This window comes from Mustela putorius, unplaced genomic scaffold, assembly GCF_011764305.1.
Source record: "Mustela putorius furo isolate JIRA1106 unplaced genomic scaffold, ASM1176430v1.1 tig00000083_pilon_pilon_pilon, whole genome shotgun sequence".
NCBI lineage: Eukaryota > Metazoa > Chordata > Mammalia > Carnivora > Mustelidae > Mustela > Mustela putorius.
This window is the reverse complement of record NW_025421273.1, coordinates 10,471,418-10,491,658: the sequence shown is the minus strand read 5'-3', so window position 1 is coordinate 10,491,658 and position 20,241 is coordinate 10,471,418. Positions and strand designations below refer to the sequence as shown.

At 58.1% G+C, this 20,241-nt stretch overlaps 1 protein-coding gene across 3 annotated transcripts in view; it reads left to right on the top strand.

Moving 5' to 3' along the window:
- Positions 1-3,915: 3,915 nt before the first annotated feature.
- The window catches only part of CPLX1 (complexin 1), a 35,412-nt gene continuing 19,086 nt past the window's right edge, over positions 3,916-20,241 (top strand). The window contains exons 1-3 of one of the 3 annotated variants that reach the window (XM_045073378.1): positions 3,916-4,076; positions 4,737-4,835; positions 6,213-6,318. In XM_045073378.1, the coding sequence (XP_044929313.1) occupies positions 6,288-6,318 (31 nt within the window). In that variant the 5' untranslated portion in view covers positions 3,916-4,076; positions 4,737-4,835; positions 6,213-6,287. Of the gene's footprint in view, positions 4,077-4,678; positions 4,836-6,212; positions 6,319-20,241 lie in introns of those variants that run through there. The other 2 variants (XM_045073419.1, XM_045073344.1) reach the window with 2 other exon arrangements.

Genomic DNA, 20,241 nt, shown 5'->3' with positions numbered 1-20,241 from the left:
GGGCTCCCCATCCAACCCCAGATCACGCAGGAGCCTTTGAAGCAGGGGTGTGTCGGCAGGGTAGAGACACAGGGAGGAAAGACTGGCTGTGATGTGAGTGTTCCCACAGAGGTGGACTGCAGGCTGCAGACCCCTCTCTCCAGCTCGGCGCCCTTGCTGGGCACAGGAAAGGCCACAGAGACCTCAGACTCCTGCTGAGAAAGAGCCGCCCCACAGGCTGAAGGGCAGTCACGCAGGCACAGAGCAACCCACCCAACCTTCCCAGCCAGAAGGTTGAGGCCCAGGAGGCAGGAAGGTCCAGCTAAGCCCTGCACCTTCTTCCCTGAGTGAGCCAGTGGGTGTCCCCTGCCCCCCAGCTGCCAGTGAGAGGCTACATTCTGTCTCCAAGCCCACATTAGGGGTTTTGTGTCGGAGCTCAGGGGGGCTGCTACAGCCAAGCAGCCCGTGGCCCCTTACCACCCCTGCTGACTTTCCCTTGGGCCCCACACTGCCCTCTTCTCCGAGCCCCTTGGAAAGGCCTGTCTCCCCGTTCTGATAGGATATCCTGCGGATGAATCAGGGACTCCACCATTTCTGCCTCCTCCCGGAGCTGTGTGCAAGGTGGCTGTGATGGCTGTGACTGGAGCCTGGGGAGACGAAGGCGCTGGCTGATGGCGAGATGGGCATGGAGCTGGGGAGGGGACCCTGCGAGGGAAGGTGGACTGCGCCCGGTGGTCTGGAATCTGAGGCAGATGATGCTGGAGTCATCACTATGCTCCGAGCCCAGATCCTGAACCAGCTCCTCAGGAAAGCGGGTCCACGGGGGTCCTGGTGGGACCTAGGGGCCTCCTTTTCTGTTGAGGATGGGGGCAGGGCCTCTGCAGAACCAGGTGGTTGGGAAGAGAGTGCATTTCATCCCAAGACCCTGACCAGGCACATGTGCCCCAGCACAGGAGGGGACAGGGATCTGAGGAATGAGCTGGTGCCCCAGGCTGGTCAGCACCTCCAGCTTCATTCCCAGGAGCCCAAAGGGACGAGCTCCAGGTGCTAACCCCATGGCCAGCTACCTGGTCCTAGAGGCTAGGTGCCTCTTGCCTATGGTGGCAAGCGAAGGGTCAAGGGACTAGGCAGGGACACAGGGTCCCTGCCCTCAGAGCCATGGTTCTAACCTAGCTCTGATGAAAGACAACCATGGTCTCACTTTGCTTCTGCATTTCCTGTGTCATTACCTTTTAAGTAGTAATGAAATCCGGCAGGAAGACAGCAGCATGGGGACTGAAGGGTTCAGTGGGTTACATCATTAAGCTTGCATATGAGGTTTCTGGGCACCCATGTGTGCCAAAATCCCTTCCAGCCGTTCCTGAGGGCCCGAACCCCCTGCCAGATGCCAACCCCAAATGGAACAACGCCAGCAATTCCTGAAGGCGCTTCCAGGGCCCTCTCTGAGCCTGAGCAGGCTGGTGCCCTGGGGTGCAGGAGCCATGGCCGGCCCTCCATGGGACAGATGGGCCTGGCAGGTGCAGGCCTCCCTGGAGGGAGCAGAGGGGCTCCTGGGGAGGGCTAGGGGCAGGGTGCCTGGCTCCTCTCTTCTGCCATCTGGAGTGACTCAGTGGGGGCTACAAAGGGGACTCTGAATGGCAGGGGGTTCAAACCCAGCATCCTGTGGCCTTTGGCACAACCTTGCTTTGGATCAGGCGTTCTGGCCTTGAAGGGCCCATCTGGAGGGCAATGCATTTCCTGAGCTTGCAGAGGGCTGGCCTCAGGGCTGTTTACCTGGGGGGCCAGCTGGCCAGGGTCCCACTGCCAGGTATTGGCTGTGGCCAAAAACACATGTCCCAAATGCTCACCTTGTAGTGGGATACCCTTCCCCTCCTGCTGGTTCCTCGAAATCCACCCCGCCCCCAGTGGCACCACTATTCACCTCCTCTGTGCCCTGAGCCCATCATGGATGGCGCCCACATCCAGGTGCCTTCTGAACTCACTCTGGGTCTTCCTTGGCTATCTGGAAGTTTCCTGCTAAGCTCCTGCCTCGAGGCAAGGCCTCTTCTGGGCCCTCACAGGGCCACAAATCCTACCACAGGACCAGACCAGGCAAGAGGCGGCATTTGCAGCCGGTTCGCCTCATGTCCTCACCACCTGCCCAGAGATGGCCCTTCTTGGGCCTCGAAGCTGCCCAGCCTCCCTCTCCTGGAGTGGGGCACCAGTCCCTCTGATCCTGGACTATTTCCTCCAGGGGGGCCTGAGTCCTAATTGGGCCATGCATCCCCAGGTCAGGGCCTGGGCACCTGTGAGACATGAGGAGGATCACCGTGTGATGGGAGGTGTAGGAGGGGGAACGACAGACAGGTGGTGACCCCACAGGGAGGACGGGGACAGGGCCAGACAGCATCTGTGGGACCCTGGCTCAGGGCTGTGTGTGGAGCTCAGCTAGGCCCCGATCATGGAGTCAGTGGGGCTGTGGAGTGCCCACTGAGATGAAGACCTCTGTGCTCCTCTGTCCTATGAGCCTCACTGCCCTGTCACGGCACACGAAGGACCCTGCTCAACCTGGCTGTACTGAGGTCAACGGGAGTCTCCTGCAGGTGGCTCATGAGGGTACCAGGGGCCACTGGTTGTGGGGCCTGCTATGGATTCCACGGAGGTCACCTCTGGGGTCACAGGAGGTCGGCTGTGGTTCACCCTCCAGGTTCATCTGGTGGCAGGGGTGGAGGGAAGACGCTCCAGAGGGCAGAAGGGACTTCTCTCCCTCTAGCATCCATATTCAGGTTCTGAGGACACTGGAAAGGCCAGGCTGGGCAGATCCTGAGCGGGGGCTCAAGGCACATCCTTGAGACTCTCATGCACCTGGGGACAGCAGATCCCAGAATGCCTGTCCCCAGACCTGCTTAAGGCCTGGAGCTATAAGCCACCTCTCAAGAAGGGTCAGGGGAGAGATGAGATGTAACGGGAACTCACATTCTGGACGGGCAGCCAGGGCAGTTAGTCCTGCAGCCCTGGCTTGAGTCTTATGTCCTCTCCCCAGTCTCCCCCTTTGGGCAGCAACCCCCACCCTCCCTTACCTCCTGGCCCAGATCTGAGTGACAGGACCTGTAGGCAGGAGAAGGTGAGAATGTACCCAGGGCCTCGGGATCCGGAGAGGCTGTGCATGTCCTGAGGGCTATGTTTTGGGACGTGGGCCTCCTCCAGGGTCACTAACCAAAGCGGCCGCTGAGTGGAGTCTGACCCTTCATTCCCAGGGTCATGTGAGGAAGGGCTGACTTCCACCATACCCTCTCCTTGGGCCCCTACCAGGTCACTGCCAGGCACAGTAGGGCCTGGAGATGGTTAGCGAGGGGTGGGAGCTGGTAGCAGGGTGCCCAACAGGCTAGGCCTGAAACTCTTCCAGAGTTGAGTCTGAGCTTCCCGGGGTGCTGAGGGGAGGGGCAGAGAGGACCAGGGGGTGTGGTCTCCCTGGGGTTAGGGCCAGAAGCAGCTCCAGGGGCCGCCCCTTCCACCCCAGGTCCAGCAAGTCCTCGAGACTCAGTCGGGGGGGGGGTCGGTGGCAAGTTAATGCAGTGGCCACCAGCGTTATCTGCCCACCAACCCGGAGGTCAGCCCTGGGCCAGCAGCCGGAGCAACATTTCAGCCCCGCTGCTTTTTGAGACCCGGCACGCGGCGGAGCCGCACCCCTCTCCACAGCACCCGCCGCAATTCTCGCCTGCCCTGGCTGCGAGCGGGGGGTCTCCCAACTCCCGGGAGGGGCGGCGGGACTGGAGGCTTAACGTCCGACCTTGCGGCGACCCGGCTGTCCCCGCAGTGCGGCTTCTACCGCCGGGAAATCCCGGAGGCCCGGGGGAGGGGGCGGCCGCGGCGGGGGCGGGGCTGCGGGGATAGCCTGGGCGGAGCGGCCCTGTCTGCAGTGACCTTCACGCGTCCCTGCCCTGCGAGGGGCCGCCCGTTCTGCGCTGCCGGCGCCAGCCGCGCTCTGCGCGGGTCTCCTCCCCCACCGCAGCCGCGCTGGCCGCCCGAGGGGGCGGGGGTCTCCCGCCTGCGTCCCGCTGAGATGAAACTCAGGGTGGCGTCCTCCCTTTCTCAGACGCTATTACACTGAAAAATAGGTCCGGGCAGGTCTGCCGTTCTCTCTCGGCCAGGGGTGGTGGGTTTTCAGAGTCTGGGGGCTCCCTTCTCCCGCCCTGGGATTCGGAGGGGCCGGAAAGCGGCGGGGTCGGGGTCAGGGTCGGGGTCGCGGGTAGCTCTCAAGGGCACTCGTCCGGGTCCGGTTCACTGCTGCTGACGCGGCGGGAGCCCCTTCCTCCGCGCGCCCCGGCGGAGTGGAGTGGGGAGGGGAGCCGCGACCCCCAACCGCCAGGCCTCTCCGGAAGAGAAGGAGCTTTTGAGGGTTGCGCACGTATGGGTCCCACCTGCGCTCGCGAGATGCCCCGCACGGGCGGGGACGTGAGGGTGCGGGACCCTGTCTGCAGGAGGGCGACCTCCGGCCGGGTCCAGACCGAGGAGGTCGGATGGTGGGGGGGGGCGTATCGGGGATTCTAAGCCGCTGGGCGGGCGGGGGTCGCAGGCTAGGCTCTGAGACCCCACCGCATCTGGCGAGGGGGCAGCGCTTGGGAGAGGAGAGGGGGGCGCGGCTCCGTCGCCCCCGCCCCCGGCCCCCGCGGGCGCCCGCCTCGCCGCTGCGGCCCCGCCCTCGTCGTCACGCTCGGACGCGGGCGGGGGGCGGGGTGCGCCTCCATGTGACGCGCCCTCCTCGCGGTGCCCTTCAGCCGCCGCCGCAGTTCCCGGGGCGCCACATGGACCGGGCCAGCCCGAGCGCGCTCCGCCACTGACTGCCCGCCGCCCGCCAGCACCCCGGCCCGGGGAAGGTAACCCACGCTCCCGCGCGCACCCCACTCCAGGCCGCCCCCTGCCCAGCCCGCCCCTCCCCGGCCCCCGCGGGGCGCGCGCCCGGCACGGGCGGGCGCTGTCCTCTGGCGCGGTGCTGAAACGGGCCCCACTGTCCCGGCCCGCGCCCTCCCGCCTTGTCGCTTCTGCCTTGCGCGTTTCCCCTTCCCCTCCCCGGTCCTCTGTCTCTCTCTTCTGGCGCCCTCCCGCCTGAGGGCCGCTCAGCAGAGCCGGGGCACTCGCCCGCCCGCTAAGCCGAGGGGTGCGGCGGCAGTGGGAGCCCCAGCCCGCACGGAGAGGCAGTGGGAAGCCTGGGGGGAGTTCCAGGAGCACCCTGAGCTTCCCTGTGTCTGGCCCTGAGTTCCCCACGCCCTCAGGAGCCAGGGGAGAAGTTTGGAAGAGAATCTGCTTTGCGGCAAGGGCGCCCCTGCGCGCCAGCGCTTTGCGGTGAGGCGGGGGCACTCCCACCCTGCCGGCCTTCCCCAGGCCCCGCAAACGCTGGTCTCCTTCGTCTGCAGAGGAAAACATCGTAAAACACTGGGTCCCAGAGCCCTGGGCTTCCCTGCCTGGAGAGACCCCACAAGTGGGGAGGGAGGAACCTTGCAGCCGCTGAACCTACAGGCCGCGCTGCCCTACCAGAGTTCAGCTGACCTGGACCCTGTAATGCCCCACCCATGCAGATGCAGGTGGGAGGGGTCTGACCTCCCATTTTCATTTGTTCCCTGAAGGCTGGGTTCCCTGCAGTCTCTACCTTGCACCCCAGTCTCTGCGCAGGGCAGCAGCAGTGGGCCCTGGAATTTCCCCTGGGTAGAGCCTGGTTTGCCGGCCCCTGAGACTCTGTCAGAAGCCAAGGAGGCCTCTCCCAAGTTGCATCCACTCAGTCCTCAGCCCACCACACCCTTCCTGTCCCTTAGACGGATCCCCCACGCCCCTGTGGCCCAGGGCCCACAAGGCGGCAGAAGAGCTGGTCACCTTCAAACATCCTATGGCTCTGCCCCAGCCCTGCACAGCCTGGCTCCTTCTGAGCCGCGCTCTCCAGCCCCCATCCCTGCAGTAGCCACCATAAGCTGTTTTCAGAAAACCATGGGCCAGGGGAGACCACTTTTCAAGTCCAGCTGGGGTCTCAGGACCAACCTGCCATGGTCAGCATGTAGGGTGGAAACCCTTCTCCACAGAGACCCTCCCAGACCCTCTCAGGTGTCCCTGTCAGTGTCGGGGTCTAGCCTTGGGAGTGGGGAATGGACAAAGGATGCTCTCTTCAGACCACAGACCCATGCTCAGGGACATCAGTCCGGATGAGGAAAAAGACCACCCCCAGGCCTGGTCAGGGTGACCTGTGACCACTTCCTTTCCCCCAGGCAGAGAACTCCTGGCCACACTTGCATGTGAGTTCCAACCCTTGGAGGAGCCACTGAGGAATCAAAGCCATCGTCATGGAGTTCGTGATGAAACAGGCCCTGGGAGGTAGGAAGTTGAGGGCGTGGGGGCCCAAGGCACGGGGCTGGGGCTGGACCCTACATCGGAGCTCCAGTTGCGCAGGGGCATGTTCAGCACATGGTCACCTTCAGACTTCACACATGTCTTCACCACACATCCCCGGAAACACACCTGCCCACTCCCCCATCAGGACAGAGCCGGAGGGCAAGAAAGGGACCAAAGCCAGTGCCTCCCAAATTGCTTTGGCCATCACAGGGGTGGGGGAGGGCACACACTGGCATGCTGTGGTCAGGGCAGAGCCCACCAGACAGTGCTGAGGCTGGGGTCAAGGATTAGGGAGCAGCATCATCGCTTTTGGGAGAATAGGCCAGGGTGGGTTTCATGGGCACCAAGGGCCAACCTGATGGGCATGGTGTGGCAAGCAGCTGTGGGGAGGCTGCAGAGGGGGGTGGAGGCCAGACCTGGACCTATGGTGTCCAGCAAGGACCCCATGGGTTTCACCTATGCATAGGGAACCGGGGTTGGCTGAGCAGGGGGACAAGAGCAGAGGCTAAGATAGCTGGTGTGTCCCTGGCCCACTTCCGCAGAGACCGTGCTAGGGGTGTATGTGTGTGTGTGTGTATAGGGGACCGCCCTTCTGACCCTGCTGACTCCTACCTGAAGAGAATCCTGTGCCTCTTTGGTGCAAGTGCCATACTGAGGCCAAACACACTGGCCTAGGAGGTGGGCAGGCACTGGGCTGAAGTCCACACTCGGATAGGTGCGTCCTGGGAGAGCAGTTTGGCCAGCTGGGGCCCGGGGGACCCATCCTGTGTGCTCCAGCCCCCCTGCTTGCAACACCAGCTCCCCAGAACTCCCTGGGAGGGGAACCTGTGGCCACCCCTGACTCTGCCATTCAGGATGTTTTCCTTTGGTGGCCTCCATGGGCCACACCCTGACCTGGTGCTGGGTACAGCATAGCGTGAGTCAGGTGCTGTGTGACAAGGCCATCCTCATGGGGCTGCTGCAGGGCAGGAAGAATCGGGACCTGGCTGCCAGAGGTGGGGAGCAGATGGGACTGCTGCGCCGTGATGGAGGGCGGGCTGGAGGGCACGATGGTGGGGCCGGGGCCACCAAACCCAGGACAGGGGCCCTGTGGGTGGGCTTGTCTCTTGCAGAATGGCTGCATTTCTGCTGCCACAAATTAAATGGAAAGACATTTGGGCCTGGCCCGGGGCCACATATCCTGAGATGCTGTGGTCAAGGATAGGCTGCAGGTTGGGTCTAATTATAATGATTACGTCACCAGGACGTGATTCAGGGACAAGCATCCTGGCACCAGGAGCAATTCATGTTCCCACCCAGCCAGTCCCCGGCTGTTACAGATAATTAATTAGGTGGCTAATTCAGGCCCTGAGGTGGGTTTGTAAGAAACCTGAAATATCTGATTTGGCTGTCTACATGGCTGAAATTAGCTGGGTAATTGCCAGCCTGGATTCCCTTTGTTCCATGTCAGCCCAAAGTTTCTCCTGTGGCGGCGACAGGGCGGGCTTCTTGGGGCAACGGGGGAGCTGCAGGGGGGCAGCCGGCCAAGGCACCTCGGAACAGCCCCCCACAGCAGGTGCCTGCAGGGCCTTTGCCAGGGGCTGCCCCCCAGGATTTGTCATCCCCCTGAGGTGGGGGCTGGGCCCTCCATCAGAGCTCCAGGGCGAGCCCTTGTGTTTTTCTCCTGTGTTTTCTTTCCCACCAGACAGGCGTCATATTGGCCTCTTAGGATGAGTGGGTACAGACAGAGGAACTGGGACAGACCCGGACCCAGACCCAGAGAGATAGACCCGAGAAATAGAGAGCAGGTGTGGGGTTGGAGAGAAGGAGAGAAGGTGCCCCGAACACATAAGACAGATGTGGGGAGGGACAGGCCTGAGGGAGAGGGACAGTGGGGCACAGGCTGTTTGAAAATCTGTGGAGGATGGAGGATTGGAACAGAGCAGCCGGGAGAAGAAGACGGGGTCCTGAGACCAAGACTGAGGAACACAAGGAAACAGGACAGGAGACTGAAGTGTAGGGTGCATGGCAGAGAAAGACACTGAGACAGAGAGACACAGAGACAGAGACAGATGTATGAGAAATAGACTGAGAAATAGAGTCCCGACTGGAAACACAGAGCTCTCCTGTGCAGCAGGAGGGAGGAAAGAGGTGAGGGCCTGGAGGGAGCCCCGTGGGTGCAGGCTTCACTCAGCCCTACTGGGGACAGGACTCGTTGGAGCCTAGATGAGTCATGGCCATTAGAGACTGTCCCTAGCTCACTGGGCTGCTGTGTTGTCCTGAGCATATGTCTTATGGTCCACCTCCCAGCCCCCAGTCCTTGCCACAAGCCCATGGCTGTTTACATAGGGCCTGCCTGGTCCACTCTGGGGTTCAGGGTATGATGGACTGAGTGAGATCCTGAAATTCAGGGGATGCCAGTCCTGAAGGAGTTCAGATGCTGTTTGGACAGTGGTGAAATCCCAGGTGAGCCCAGGCCTTTCCTATAAGCCTCTGGCAATGGCTAGTGCTGCCCAGTCCCGGTAGCCCAACCCCTCTTGAACCTACGCCTGGTCAGCAGGCTTCTCGCTGTCTGCCACTGTGGCTGCCGTGTGACCTGGGCTGAGGGCTGTCTCCTCCATGGGGTCTGGGGACCATGAGGCCACCTGGGAGCAGGGCACAGACCTCTGAGTACCTGCTACTTGAAGAAAGGGAAGGAGGAGGGAGGGAGGTGGCTAGCAGTTGCTTTGGTGACAAGGGGCTGCCCTAGGGAGCACAGGACCCAGCAGGCCAGGAGGGGGCCTGACAGGTGGGAGTGGGACTCAATACCCCAGCAAGGCTGCCAGCACTAACTGGTGGCCTCACAGAGCAGGTAGGCAGCCATGGGCCACAAAGGAAGGGACAGATGGCTCCCAGGTCTCCTCTTCCTGCGATGGCAGGATCTGCCCAGACACTCCAGTCCCTGGGCCCCTGGCGTGGACATGGGAGGGCTTTGCACATTTGCCATCTCTCTCTCAAGATGCAGCCTGGGAGGGACTATGTGGGGCCACAGATGCGTCTGCTCTTAGGGCCCAAGTTCTCTGTGGGGTGACTAGGGGGTATCTTTGGTTCCTTCACAGTCAGCCTTGATTCCTTTGGACACTGTTCTGCACCAGGGAGCGGTGGGGGCCGTGGGCACACAGGGCTGGCTGACAACAATTCTCCTGGGGCCAAATTATTGAAGAAAGTGTCCCATTGTTGACAAGTTTGTTCTCACTGAGGGAATATCCTGGAGGCCTTTACCTCCTTGGGCCACCCCAAGATCCACCCCAGACATAATGCTCAGTCCTTCAAAGAAGAGAACACTTGCACAGTCTGTGGAAGCAGCTCGAGTGGGGGCCTGGGGATGACAGCAAGGGGGCCTTGAACGGGGGCCATGTGCGCAGATCTGGGGTTCAGGGTCCTCAGGGGCGCAATTTGAAAAAACGGTTTGCCCCCAAGGCCGGGAAGTGGCAAGCAGCCCTGGAGCCAATGGACAAGGGCGTGGGCAGCTGTCAGGACCAGCGACTGGGTGGCTGGTGTAGACTCTTGTCAGGCCAAAGCAGGGGGAGTGTGGCTCTTTTGACCCTAACAACTGGTTCGTGGCCGGTTATCCTGTCAGTCTGCCTTGGTGTGACATGTGCCTTGTCTAAAGCATGCTTGGGGCCTCGGGGTGGTGTGGGGGCAGGGGAGGGCTTCCCGGAGGAGGGGGCATCTGAGGTGGGATTCAAGATGACCCTGGGACCCAGCATGTGAAAAGGCCCCAGGGCTGCAGTGCTGGGCCAGGTGTGGAAGGCAGCAGGAGATGGGAAGGAGGACATTACAGGACAACCGTGACCGAACCCACAGCGGGAAGGGGGGGGTCTTCTGGCCAAACACAGGCCAGCAGCTCCTTGACACCTTGTCATTGTGTCATGCGTCTTGTGGTGAGTTTGCCTGGGGCATCCTGGGAGTGGGAAGGCTATCCTCTCTTGGGGGGGAGGGGGCCAGTGAGGCTTGTGCCTGGTATCTGGGGAGGATGGAGGCGGGTCAACAGCCACCATCCCAAGGCGGGCGTGTCTGAGCAGGGACAGCAGCTGCGCTGAGCCAGACTATGGGCTTAGGGGAGGGAGATGGATCATTGTCTCCCAGACCTACACGGATGGACGAAGACCATTTCATGGACACATGGCCCAGGGAGAGTGTCCGGGGCTGCTGTGGTTGGGGACCCCCTACACCCCGGGGGTGGTAGAGGATGTGCTCTCTGCTGGGCACTTCTCGGGATCAGTCCCCAGAGGTGTCAAGGTTGCCAGGGTCAGATACTAGGAGAGAAGGCAGTATCCACCTCGTCGTTCACACAAGATGGGGTGGGCTGGGGTTGCAGCTGGAAGCCCTGGGCAGAGAAGCATCTCCCTCAGCGCTGATGCCCTCCCACAACAATGGGCATTTTGCGGGGGGAGGGAAGCTCCTTCCTCTTCTGGCACCTGCTTCTTCTTTTTTTTTTTTTTTTTTTAAAGATTTTATTTATTTATTTATTTGACAGACAGAGATCACAAGTAGGCAGAGGGGCAGGCAGAAAGAGAGGAGGAAGCTGGCTTCCTGCTGAGCTGAGAGCCCGATGCGGGGTTTGATCCCAGGACCCTGGGATCATGACCTGAGCCGAAGGCAGAGGCTTTAACCCACTGAGCCACCCAGGTGCCCCATGGCACCTGCTTCTGTTGAGCATCCTAAGCCCCTTCTCCCACGACTGGGTCTCTGACTCCCAGCTGAGTTCTGTGTTGCAGCTGCTCTGGGGACGTAGCGTCAGGGATCCTGAGGTCTTTGTAGATCAGAGGGTCTTTCCAGACCCTCCGTACCTTGCCCTCTAGGCCCTCTGATCAGAACTGCAGAGAAGCCTGAGATCCCAGGTGGTCCTGTCTGGACCCCCCAGTGTCCTTCATGGGCCTCTACACTGATGATGAGGCCAGGCAACCCCATCCTGTCCCAAACCCAGGTCTCACTGGCTCCCCACCCTATCTGTCTGTTTTGGAGTTAGCTCTGCTTGTCTGGAGCCTCCTGTGGACCTGAGGCTGTCCAGCTGGGACACTCCCAGGTGCAGCCAGGTTCTCTGGGGGTTTGGTGGGCCCACGGGCTGGGCTGGGTTGCAGAAGGAGCAGACTGGGAGGGGAAGCACCAGAATTCTGCACTAGAGAAGATGCTTTTGGCTCAAATTAGAGAAACAGAGAGGGGCTTGACTTGGAGGTGGCTCAACTGTCCCGTGGTGCTACCCAGGACATGGCTTTAGCTCTTGCTGTGCCCCTGTTGCCCCACGAGCTTCCCTGGGCTTTCATGCTCAGGCTGCTTCTCACGGCAGCAAAGTGGCTGCCACTGTTCCGGCGTCACAGGCACAGGCACAGAGCAGGAGGAAGGTGAGGGCCCAAGGGACAACCCCTCCTTCAGTTTAGCAAATGTGTTTATGGGATGGCACTGAGGATTTCCACTTGTGTGTCACGGAAGTTCAGGCCGAGGCGGTCACATCGCCCTCCAAACAAAGTGGGCACTGTTGGGCAGCTCACAGTACAGGACTCACGTCAACGTGGGAAGTCTTGGTTTTCAGATGCAAGACCCCCAGACCAGGAACCCTCCGAGGGCAGGGGTGCCTCCTCCTTCCCCTGTTCACCCTTGAGAGCCGGGCTTCTCCACAGGCGGACAGCAAAGAGTCAGTGAGAAAACACCAACATGTGCTCAGAATGGGCACCAGCTCACTTCCCTGGGCTCAGGAGAGACAGCACATATCTCATGGCTCTCGGAGGTTGGAAAGACGCATCATAGAAACTGCCTTTTCTCCCTAGGAAGGACAGGCCTTCCCTTAGGAGACCGGACTCCTAGTTGATTGAGCCACAGTTCAGTTACAAAGCTTTAGCCCCAGTGTGGAAATAGAACAGATATATCGCACTTTGGCCAATAAAGTCGTTTGTTTTCTGCCTTGTTGGTTGGCAAGAGATTCTGGTTGGGATTAAAGCATTTGTGTTAAGGGCTCCTGTGTGACGGGGCTCACAGTGACCTTCACTAACCCCAGGGACTACTTGGTTGGGTTGGGAACATTGCATACTTAATACTGGGGCATTAAACTGGCAGAACGAGCGTCAAGTCATGGTGGACCATCACGCCAACAAGCTTCAGAGATCTGCAGGGTAAACCCAAGCCCAGGTCATAGAAGATCAGGCACAGGGTCGTTCTGAGACTCCTGCTGCTGGTGGGGACTGCCCAGAGCCTTGGTTCTGTCTGCAGGAGGGGGAGGGGAAGGCTTCGGAGGGGCACGGCTCAGTCCTTCCTCCTGGCCTGCCTGGTCTTGGGCTTCGTGTGAATCTTTTTTATAAAATTTCTTCTCATTTTTTGAAAAAAAGATTTTATTTATGTATTTGAGAGAAAGAACACGAGAGTGGGGAGGGTCAGAGGCAGAAGCAGACTCCATGTTGAGGAAGGAGCTCAATGTGGGGCCCGATCCTGGGACCCTGGTATCATGACCTGAGCCGAAGGCAGATGCTTAACCAGCTGAGCCACCCAGGCACCCTTTCTTTCTTTCTCTTTTTCTTTCTTTCTTTCTTTTTTTTTTAAAGATTTTATTTATTTATTTGACAGAGAGATCACAAGTAGGTAGAGAGGCAGACAGAGAGAGAGAGGGAAGCCTACTCCCTGCTGAGCAGAGAACCCAATGCGGGGCTCGATCCGAGGACCCTGAGATCATGACCTGAGCTGAAGGCAGAGGCTTAACCCACTGAGCCACCCAGGTGCCCTTCTTTTTTTTTTTTTAAGAAGATTTTCTTCTTCTTTTTTAAGATTTTATTTATTTGAGAGAGAGAGAGAGCATGAGCTGGGGGATGAACAGAGAGAGAGGGAGAAGCAGATGCCTGCTGAGTGCAAAGCCCACAACCCATGAGATCATGACCTGAGCTGAAATCAAGAGTTAGATCCTTAACCAACTGAGCCACCCAGGTGCCCCCAAATCTCTCTTTTCTAGGATTGCTCTCATTTTTCTCATCTCCCAAACAAAGGAGAACATGGTTTCTCTGCCTTTGCAGGGATCAGTCAGGAGCTCTGGCTTCCTTTTCTTAGGGGCAGCCTGGCAGGGTTGGGGGAGAGTCCCTGTTCGACCAGTAGGTTCCTTTTGGTCCCATGGACCTGACTGTGAACTCTGGCATCCAAGCTGCTCAGGCTCCAGCAGAGGGCCTAGGGTTCTGAGTGCTGGGTGCTGGGTGCTAGGTACTGGGTAATGTGTGTTGAGTGCTAGATGCTAAGTGCTATGTACTGAGTTCTGATGGTGTGTATGCTAGGTGCTGAGGATACTGAGATCTGGATTCTGGGTGTTGAGTGTTGGTTCTGAGTGCTGGGTGCTGAGGGTGTTGGTTCTGGGTGCTGACGATGCTACATGCTCAGTGTTGGGGGTGCTATGTACAAGATGCTGCGTGCTGGGTGCCAGTGCTCAGTGCTGTGTGTCAAGTGCTGGGTCTGGGTGTTGAGTGAGCTTCATGCTGGGTGCTGGGTGCCAGTGCTCAGTGCTGGGTATCGAGTGCTGAGTCTGGGTGTTGAATGAGCTGCATGCTAGGTGCTGGGTGCCAGTGCTCAGTGCTGGGTATCAAGTGCTGAGTCTTGGTGTTGAGCAAGCTGCATGCTGGATGCTGGGTGCCAGTGCTCAGTGCTGTGTGTCGAGTGCTGTGTCTGGGTGTTGACGAGTTGCATGCTGGGTGCTGGGTGCTGGGTGCCAGCGAAGACTGGGACTCAGGAGGTTGGGGCCCAGGCCAGGCAGCTGGCTAAGAGCAGCTCTGACAGAACCTATAGGCGGGCTGGTGTCCACATCTGTGACTTCTGGCGCCATTGGCTCTCCCTGACCCCACCGCAGGATGTGGCAGTGGGTCCTGGCAGAAAGGACCAAGCCCGTTCAGAGCTTTGTTTCCTACGCGGGGAGGGGAGCTTCATCAGGACAAGGTGCTGTCCAATGTATGCCCCCCAGGCTGTCTTGGCCCCAGGCCTCTGCCTTCACTCTGGCCCCCCCGTGGTCTGAGAGTCGCCCAGCAAGGCCCACGGACCTGGGGGCTCCTGGGAGAGGCCGGAAGAGCAGTGCTGTGTGCTTGTGGTGGGAGCAGGCATCAGGGACAAGCAGAAGCTCCTTTATCAGAAGATGCGGGGTGGTCTTGGGGTACCTTCAGCACACAGCTGTCCTGGGGCCCTCAAGGCTCCTCAAGGCTGCTGGGACCGTCCTGCACTTAGCTTTCCTTCAGAAGGAGGGTTCTGGAAATGTAGATGACCACCCCAGGCACAAGCCTGGCCCACGGGGGTGAGAGAGAGCAGCCCTCTTTGCCCAAGACCTGTGTTGGTGTCAGTTCCCCTGTCCTGTCTGTCCAAGTAGATGTCCTGCCCATCAGAGCCCACCCTGTACTTGGGGTCCCTATCAAGGCGGAGACATCATGAGGGGTCCCTGAGGCTCAGGGCCAGGCGGTGTGGGGCCGTCCCTGGCCCTTGTCCCTGGCAGCAGGTGAGGGGTCGAGGGCAGTGACCCCAGGGCCCACGGCTGTGGTGTCCTGCATCACGGCAACACTGGTGAGTGGGTGGCCGTGAGTGGCAGAGGCAGCTGAATGGAAGGATGGATCCATGACAATGACAGCCCTCCTGGAGCTGGGTGGCCATGCCATCTATCCCCAGGTGTGGCTCTGCGTGGGCTCACCACGGGGCGTTTTCATCTCGCTCTTGTCTCCTTTGGGCTCCTAAGACCAGACGCTCTCGCTTGGCACCTGGCTCCACAGGCCCTGGGCCCTGGGTACCCCACCCCCACCCCCAGGAGGCATGAAGCCTCTGGTGGTTACTGAGGCTGAGGAGAGGGGGACTTCGTTCATGGCAGGAGGAAAATCTCCAGGCAGCTAATAAAGGCTAACAAAACCGCAGAAGGCATGGGCGGGCAGAGAAGAGGAGATCTGGGTCCTTCCAAGCACGCACAGAAGCCCGAGGGGCCTCGCAGACCATCATGGGTGTGCGTTCAGTGCAGCTGCTCCGGTTGGAGGCTAGCAGGCAGCATCTGTGGGTCACCCTCCAGCCATTAGGCCCAGGCCCTAAGCTCCGTGGCAGCAGGGTGAGACGGGGTCCCCAGTGTCTGGTGCCTCCCTTCCTAAGGCCTTGGTGAGGGGTACCCAGGCTTTGCACCCAGCACTCAGGAGATGCTCAGCTCTGGGCCGGCAAGGACCGTGCAGAAAGCCAACTGTTTTTTAACGGAGTTTTGACCTTGAGCAGTGGGCTGAGGGCAGGAGATGCAGTGGCCCCGTGGCCAATGGTAGGCTTCATTTCTCATTGAAAGCTCATTCGTTCCTTGACCAGGTTGGCTAGGAGAGTCCAAGCTCGCCCCTCCTCTCTGGGGCAAGGGGGTGGGCATCCGGTGAGGGGGCCCCTGCCACAGCAGGTAGGCGCCATGGCGGTCACGGATCCGACCTCTGCCAGCTTCACTCACACCTTCCTAAAATGCTTTCATGTTGTTTAACTTATTTTATCTTAATGGATGGGCTAAGTTTTCTTTTTAAAAACCTGCTGCAGGTTTTGGAAACGATGGGCGCTTCCAAAATGTTATTTAAGCTCTAATTACTGTGGGCCAGAATGATACGGTGTGCCGGCAGCCCTCGCCCATGCTGTTCCTGGAGTTCTGGGCCCCCCTGAGCCCTCCCTATGTCTGTGCCCACCTTTGGGCCTTGGGATGTGGATCCAGGGGACTAGGGTTGCGGTAGGTCCTATTAATATAGAAAGGATATTATGATCTTCGCATTCAACTTTGTAAGAGATAGTTATACGTATTTATTTTTTAACATGAAAGTGTGTGCTTCTTGTGGGGAATTGAAATAACACAGAAGAATATGAAAAAGTGGTAGGGAAATTTGAGATGGCACCTGTTGAATCGCTCATTACTTTACTTAAAAGTACTTTTTCAAGGAGGGATGCCTTCAGATCTATTTCTAATTTTAAGACTCTGCAAAGTCCTTTATGCTGTTGGTTATTAGAACTCATTCAAGGGGGTCAGCAGGTTAACCCCAGCAGGGTACTAACCTGGCGAGGTGATTGGTTTCAAGTGGGGTTCAGTGGGAAACACTGGCGTGGTGTCACTCTCTTGCCCCCGGAAGGAGGGTGAAACCCTGTACCTTCAGCTGGAGGGCTGCAGGGTCAGCTGGACTTCACTCTGAGTTCAAGGCACCATCTGCAGATAGTTCCAGGGCTCCCCCATCCTCCTGACAGAGGTGTGGGGTGAGGGTGTAATCTCATCCCGAATGAACGGGATAATACGGAGTCAGCCCACGGGTGCTGTCCCTGCGTGCATGCCTCCCTCTCTGCTCCTCGTGTGCTCACTGGGATCAGCTCAGACGTTATTGGATGGGGTGGGGGGTAGGGGCGGGCACTGAGCTCTCGCAGACCTCCTGCCCCGTGCTCCTTACGTGGCTGTATCAGCCACGGGACTGGTACCATTGTGAGCACGTAAACAGTGCCTCTGAAGTGCCAGGCCAGGCAGCGCAAATACACTTCTTTCTTAGAAAGTCTTTGGTCTGCCCCATTGCTAACATAGGGCTCATTTTCCGTTTGCCTAATTTTCTGTGGACTGTTTCTCAGGCTTTCCACACCAGCAAAGCAGCCCTCCCCACAACACTTGGGTGCAGTCAACAGTCCCAGATGGACTGGTTGCTGTGTTTCCTCTGGAGCAGCTGCCCCAGGACCCTGGCACCTCCCACTTGCTCCCACAGGCCCTGGTTGCTGCCCAGGCAGTCACTGGACCCCGGCTGGGTCCTTGGGAGCTTTCTGTGACAGTGCAGACAGGGAGTCTCTGTCTTGTGCCTTCACGCGTGGTTGGTTGCAAATAACATTTTAGATTCAGAGTTTTGCCCCTTGAATTGTGAAGTTATTTTCCTGTTGTCTCCAGATTCTCAAGTTGCTGTTGAATCATCGATGCTATTCTTATTCCCAGTGCCCTTTATGTGACCTGCTTTTATATCTTCTCTTGGGAGGCTTGTACGGTTTTTCTCTCCAACCCTGGCATCCCGACGTTTTGGGATCCTCAGGCCCACTATGAGTCCTTCACCTCCCCTGGACCTTGGTCTCTGTTGCCCCCATGGCTGCCCCACCGAGGGCTCAACCTCCCTGCCTCGGGGACTCTCCTGCGTAGGTTCTCTGCCTTCTTCTGTGCTCTCTCCTGTCTTTCATCTCTGTGTCTCTTGTTCTACTCTCTGGGATGTCTCCTCAATTTTATTTCCTAACTCTTCAACTGAATTTTTTCTCTCTACATTTATATTTTTAACCTCCAAGAGCTCTTTTGTGTGTTCTTAACCACCCTGTTTAAAGAGTGCCCCGGTCCTTGGTCCTGTTTCTCCTCTCTGGGGCCCTCCAGCCTCTGATTTGGGAGCTGCCTTCACGGTGGAGGCTTTTCTTGGCTGTGCGTTTGTCTTTCTGAGTGTGCTACGAGTGCCTGTCTGCCTGTCTCATGTGCTGCAGGGGACCCTGGGCTGCCCTGTGGGACACACATGTGTGTATGATGGGATACCTTGGGGTCCCCACGTATTGGGATCTTTAGGTCTTGTGCAGATGTGTTAGTTCCACTTCTCTAGAAGTGGACCGTGTGTGGTGGGACATCAGGGTCTGCAGCAGGACAGTGGATGGGGACCTGGGGGATCTTCTCTTTCTCGAAGCAGAAGTCCACTGAACCCGCTTTGGAGCTGGACCATCACCTCTTGTCCCTGGTGCCTGCATCTGTGGGGCCTGGTTTGGCTTCCCCAGGGACATGACTCCTTGATTTCCCCCTGCGGCTTGGGCAGTGGATTCTGGAGCAGGGAGCCCAGGTCCTCCATTCAGACCCCAGCCCAGCCTGTGTCCCCCAGCTTTGCGACCCCACAGGCACCTCGGGCTCCGTGGGAGGATCTGCATCCCAGTGGTTCCCTCTGCTCAGGGGGCTGCCGTGTCGGCCATCCCTCCTGTCGGACCTCAATCTCTCATCTCCTCTGCTGTCAGACCTCGTATGGTTATACTTGTAAATGTCTTTACTCCCGTTTCTGGAGGTGCAGAGAGGGGTGTTCCATCATCATGTTTAACTAGCCTCAGTGCACCGTCCCCACATGGGCACGTGTGTGGACCTGGGCACGCGGCCCTGGGTGATCGGAATCAGCCTGGTGTCGGGTCGCCTGGTGTGAGCTTGGTTCTTGGCTGTCGACTTGACCGACAATGACCCGTCATCACAGGATCTACCATTGGATTTACTGCCTTCGTCCCATGAACCAGACCCGCAGATGGGATCTGTCTTGATGAAGCACACACTCGAGTCTGGGAACCGATCAGCAAACATGAAGTCGGGTGCCGTGGCTGGCAGGGACAGGTGCCTGGCAGCTGTAACTCCTAGCAGGAGACCAGTCTTCAGGGGAGCCTGGCAGACAGAGGGATGTGTGGGTGCTGGGATTGCAGGAGGGGTGACCTCTTGGAAGACTGTTGCATCCTCGCTGAGGAGAGTACAGACGGTAGAAAGGTGTGCAGAGCTGAAATCCTTGTGACGCACCTTCCCCACCTGCTCTCTGCAGAGACCCCACAGATCTGTGTCCCTGACGAGGCTCGGTAATGTTCCCCACCTGGGATTTCCTCACCTAGTGCAGGTTGACCAGATAAAATGCTCTCGTTTTAAATTAATTTTTAATTTTAATTTTAATTCATCTTTTATTTACTCAGTGCAAGTTTTAATATCTTGTAGTTACCATATTTATGATCTGTACATCTGAGGTGAACGTCCTGTTATTTACTAACCCTTTCTGTGCTCATAGCTTTGCCATTTAACTCTGCGGCGTCTGGGTGTCTCTGCCGCGTATTCCGCGTATTCCCGTAGGCTGGGCAGAGCTTGGGGGTGGGGTTTCCTCGTCGTGGGCTGGGGCTTCCCTCCTCCTGGTGCGTCTGGTACTTTTTCACTGGGTGCCAGACATTCTGAGTTTCACACTGTTGGGTGCTGGATATTTTTGTTTTCCTAAATATATTCGTAAGCTTTTTTCCAGATGTGGTCAGGCGGCTTAGACACTCGGATTCTTTCCTGTTTGATTTTGGGGCTTCATTGGGCAGGGCCAGATCCACCCTTAGTGTGCGGATACTTCCCCCACAGCCCGGCTGTCTGTTTGTCCTGTGCTGACATGCAGGTGCGCCGGCATCCATGGCCTTTTCTGCTCTGGCTATTGGAGCTCTCTCGTTAAGGGGCAGAGATTGTCAAATTGGGTAGAAAGTCAAGACCCAACTTTATGCTACCTAAAAGAAATTCACTTTAAATATAAAGGTGTAAAAAGTAAAAAGATGGATGAGATAAGCCATGCTAATCTTGATCAAAAGAATGCTGGAGTGCACATTGTTAATATCATACAAAGTCGATTTCAGAGCAGAGACTATTACCAGGGATGAAGAAGTTCCTCTCCTGTGACAGAGATGCCGACGGATCAGGAGGGCCTAACAGTCTCAACCGTTTCTACCTTGAATTTGAGCTTCAAGGTGCGTTCATGAAAACAGACAGGTAGTTTACATGGCAAACAGACAAATTCCCAGGTTGAGGTGGGGATAATCGGTAGTTGCTGGAACAGATAGAAAAGTGACAAGGACGTATGGGACTGAACAGCACCATCCGTGGTCCCAAGCTGATGGATTTCGGAGGACGGTCCCAGCGAGGCTGGAATATGCATCCTCCTCAGACACACAGAGCAGGTACGAGCCTGGACCGTGTATAGGGTCATAAAACAAGTCATAGTGAATGTGGAAGAGTTCAGTCACGCCGTCAGTTCTCTGAACGCAGCAGGTGGAACAAGAAACAGATAACAGAAAGATATCTGGAAAGTCCCCCCAGAATACTTGGAAATGAAACACCACGCTTCTAAATAACCCATGGGTCTGAGAAGCAATCTAAAGGGAAATTAGAAAAGTATTTTAAACTGAGGG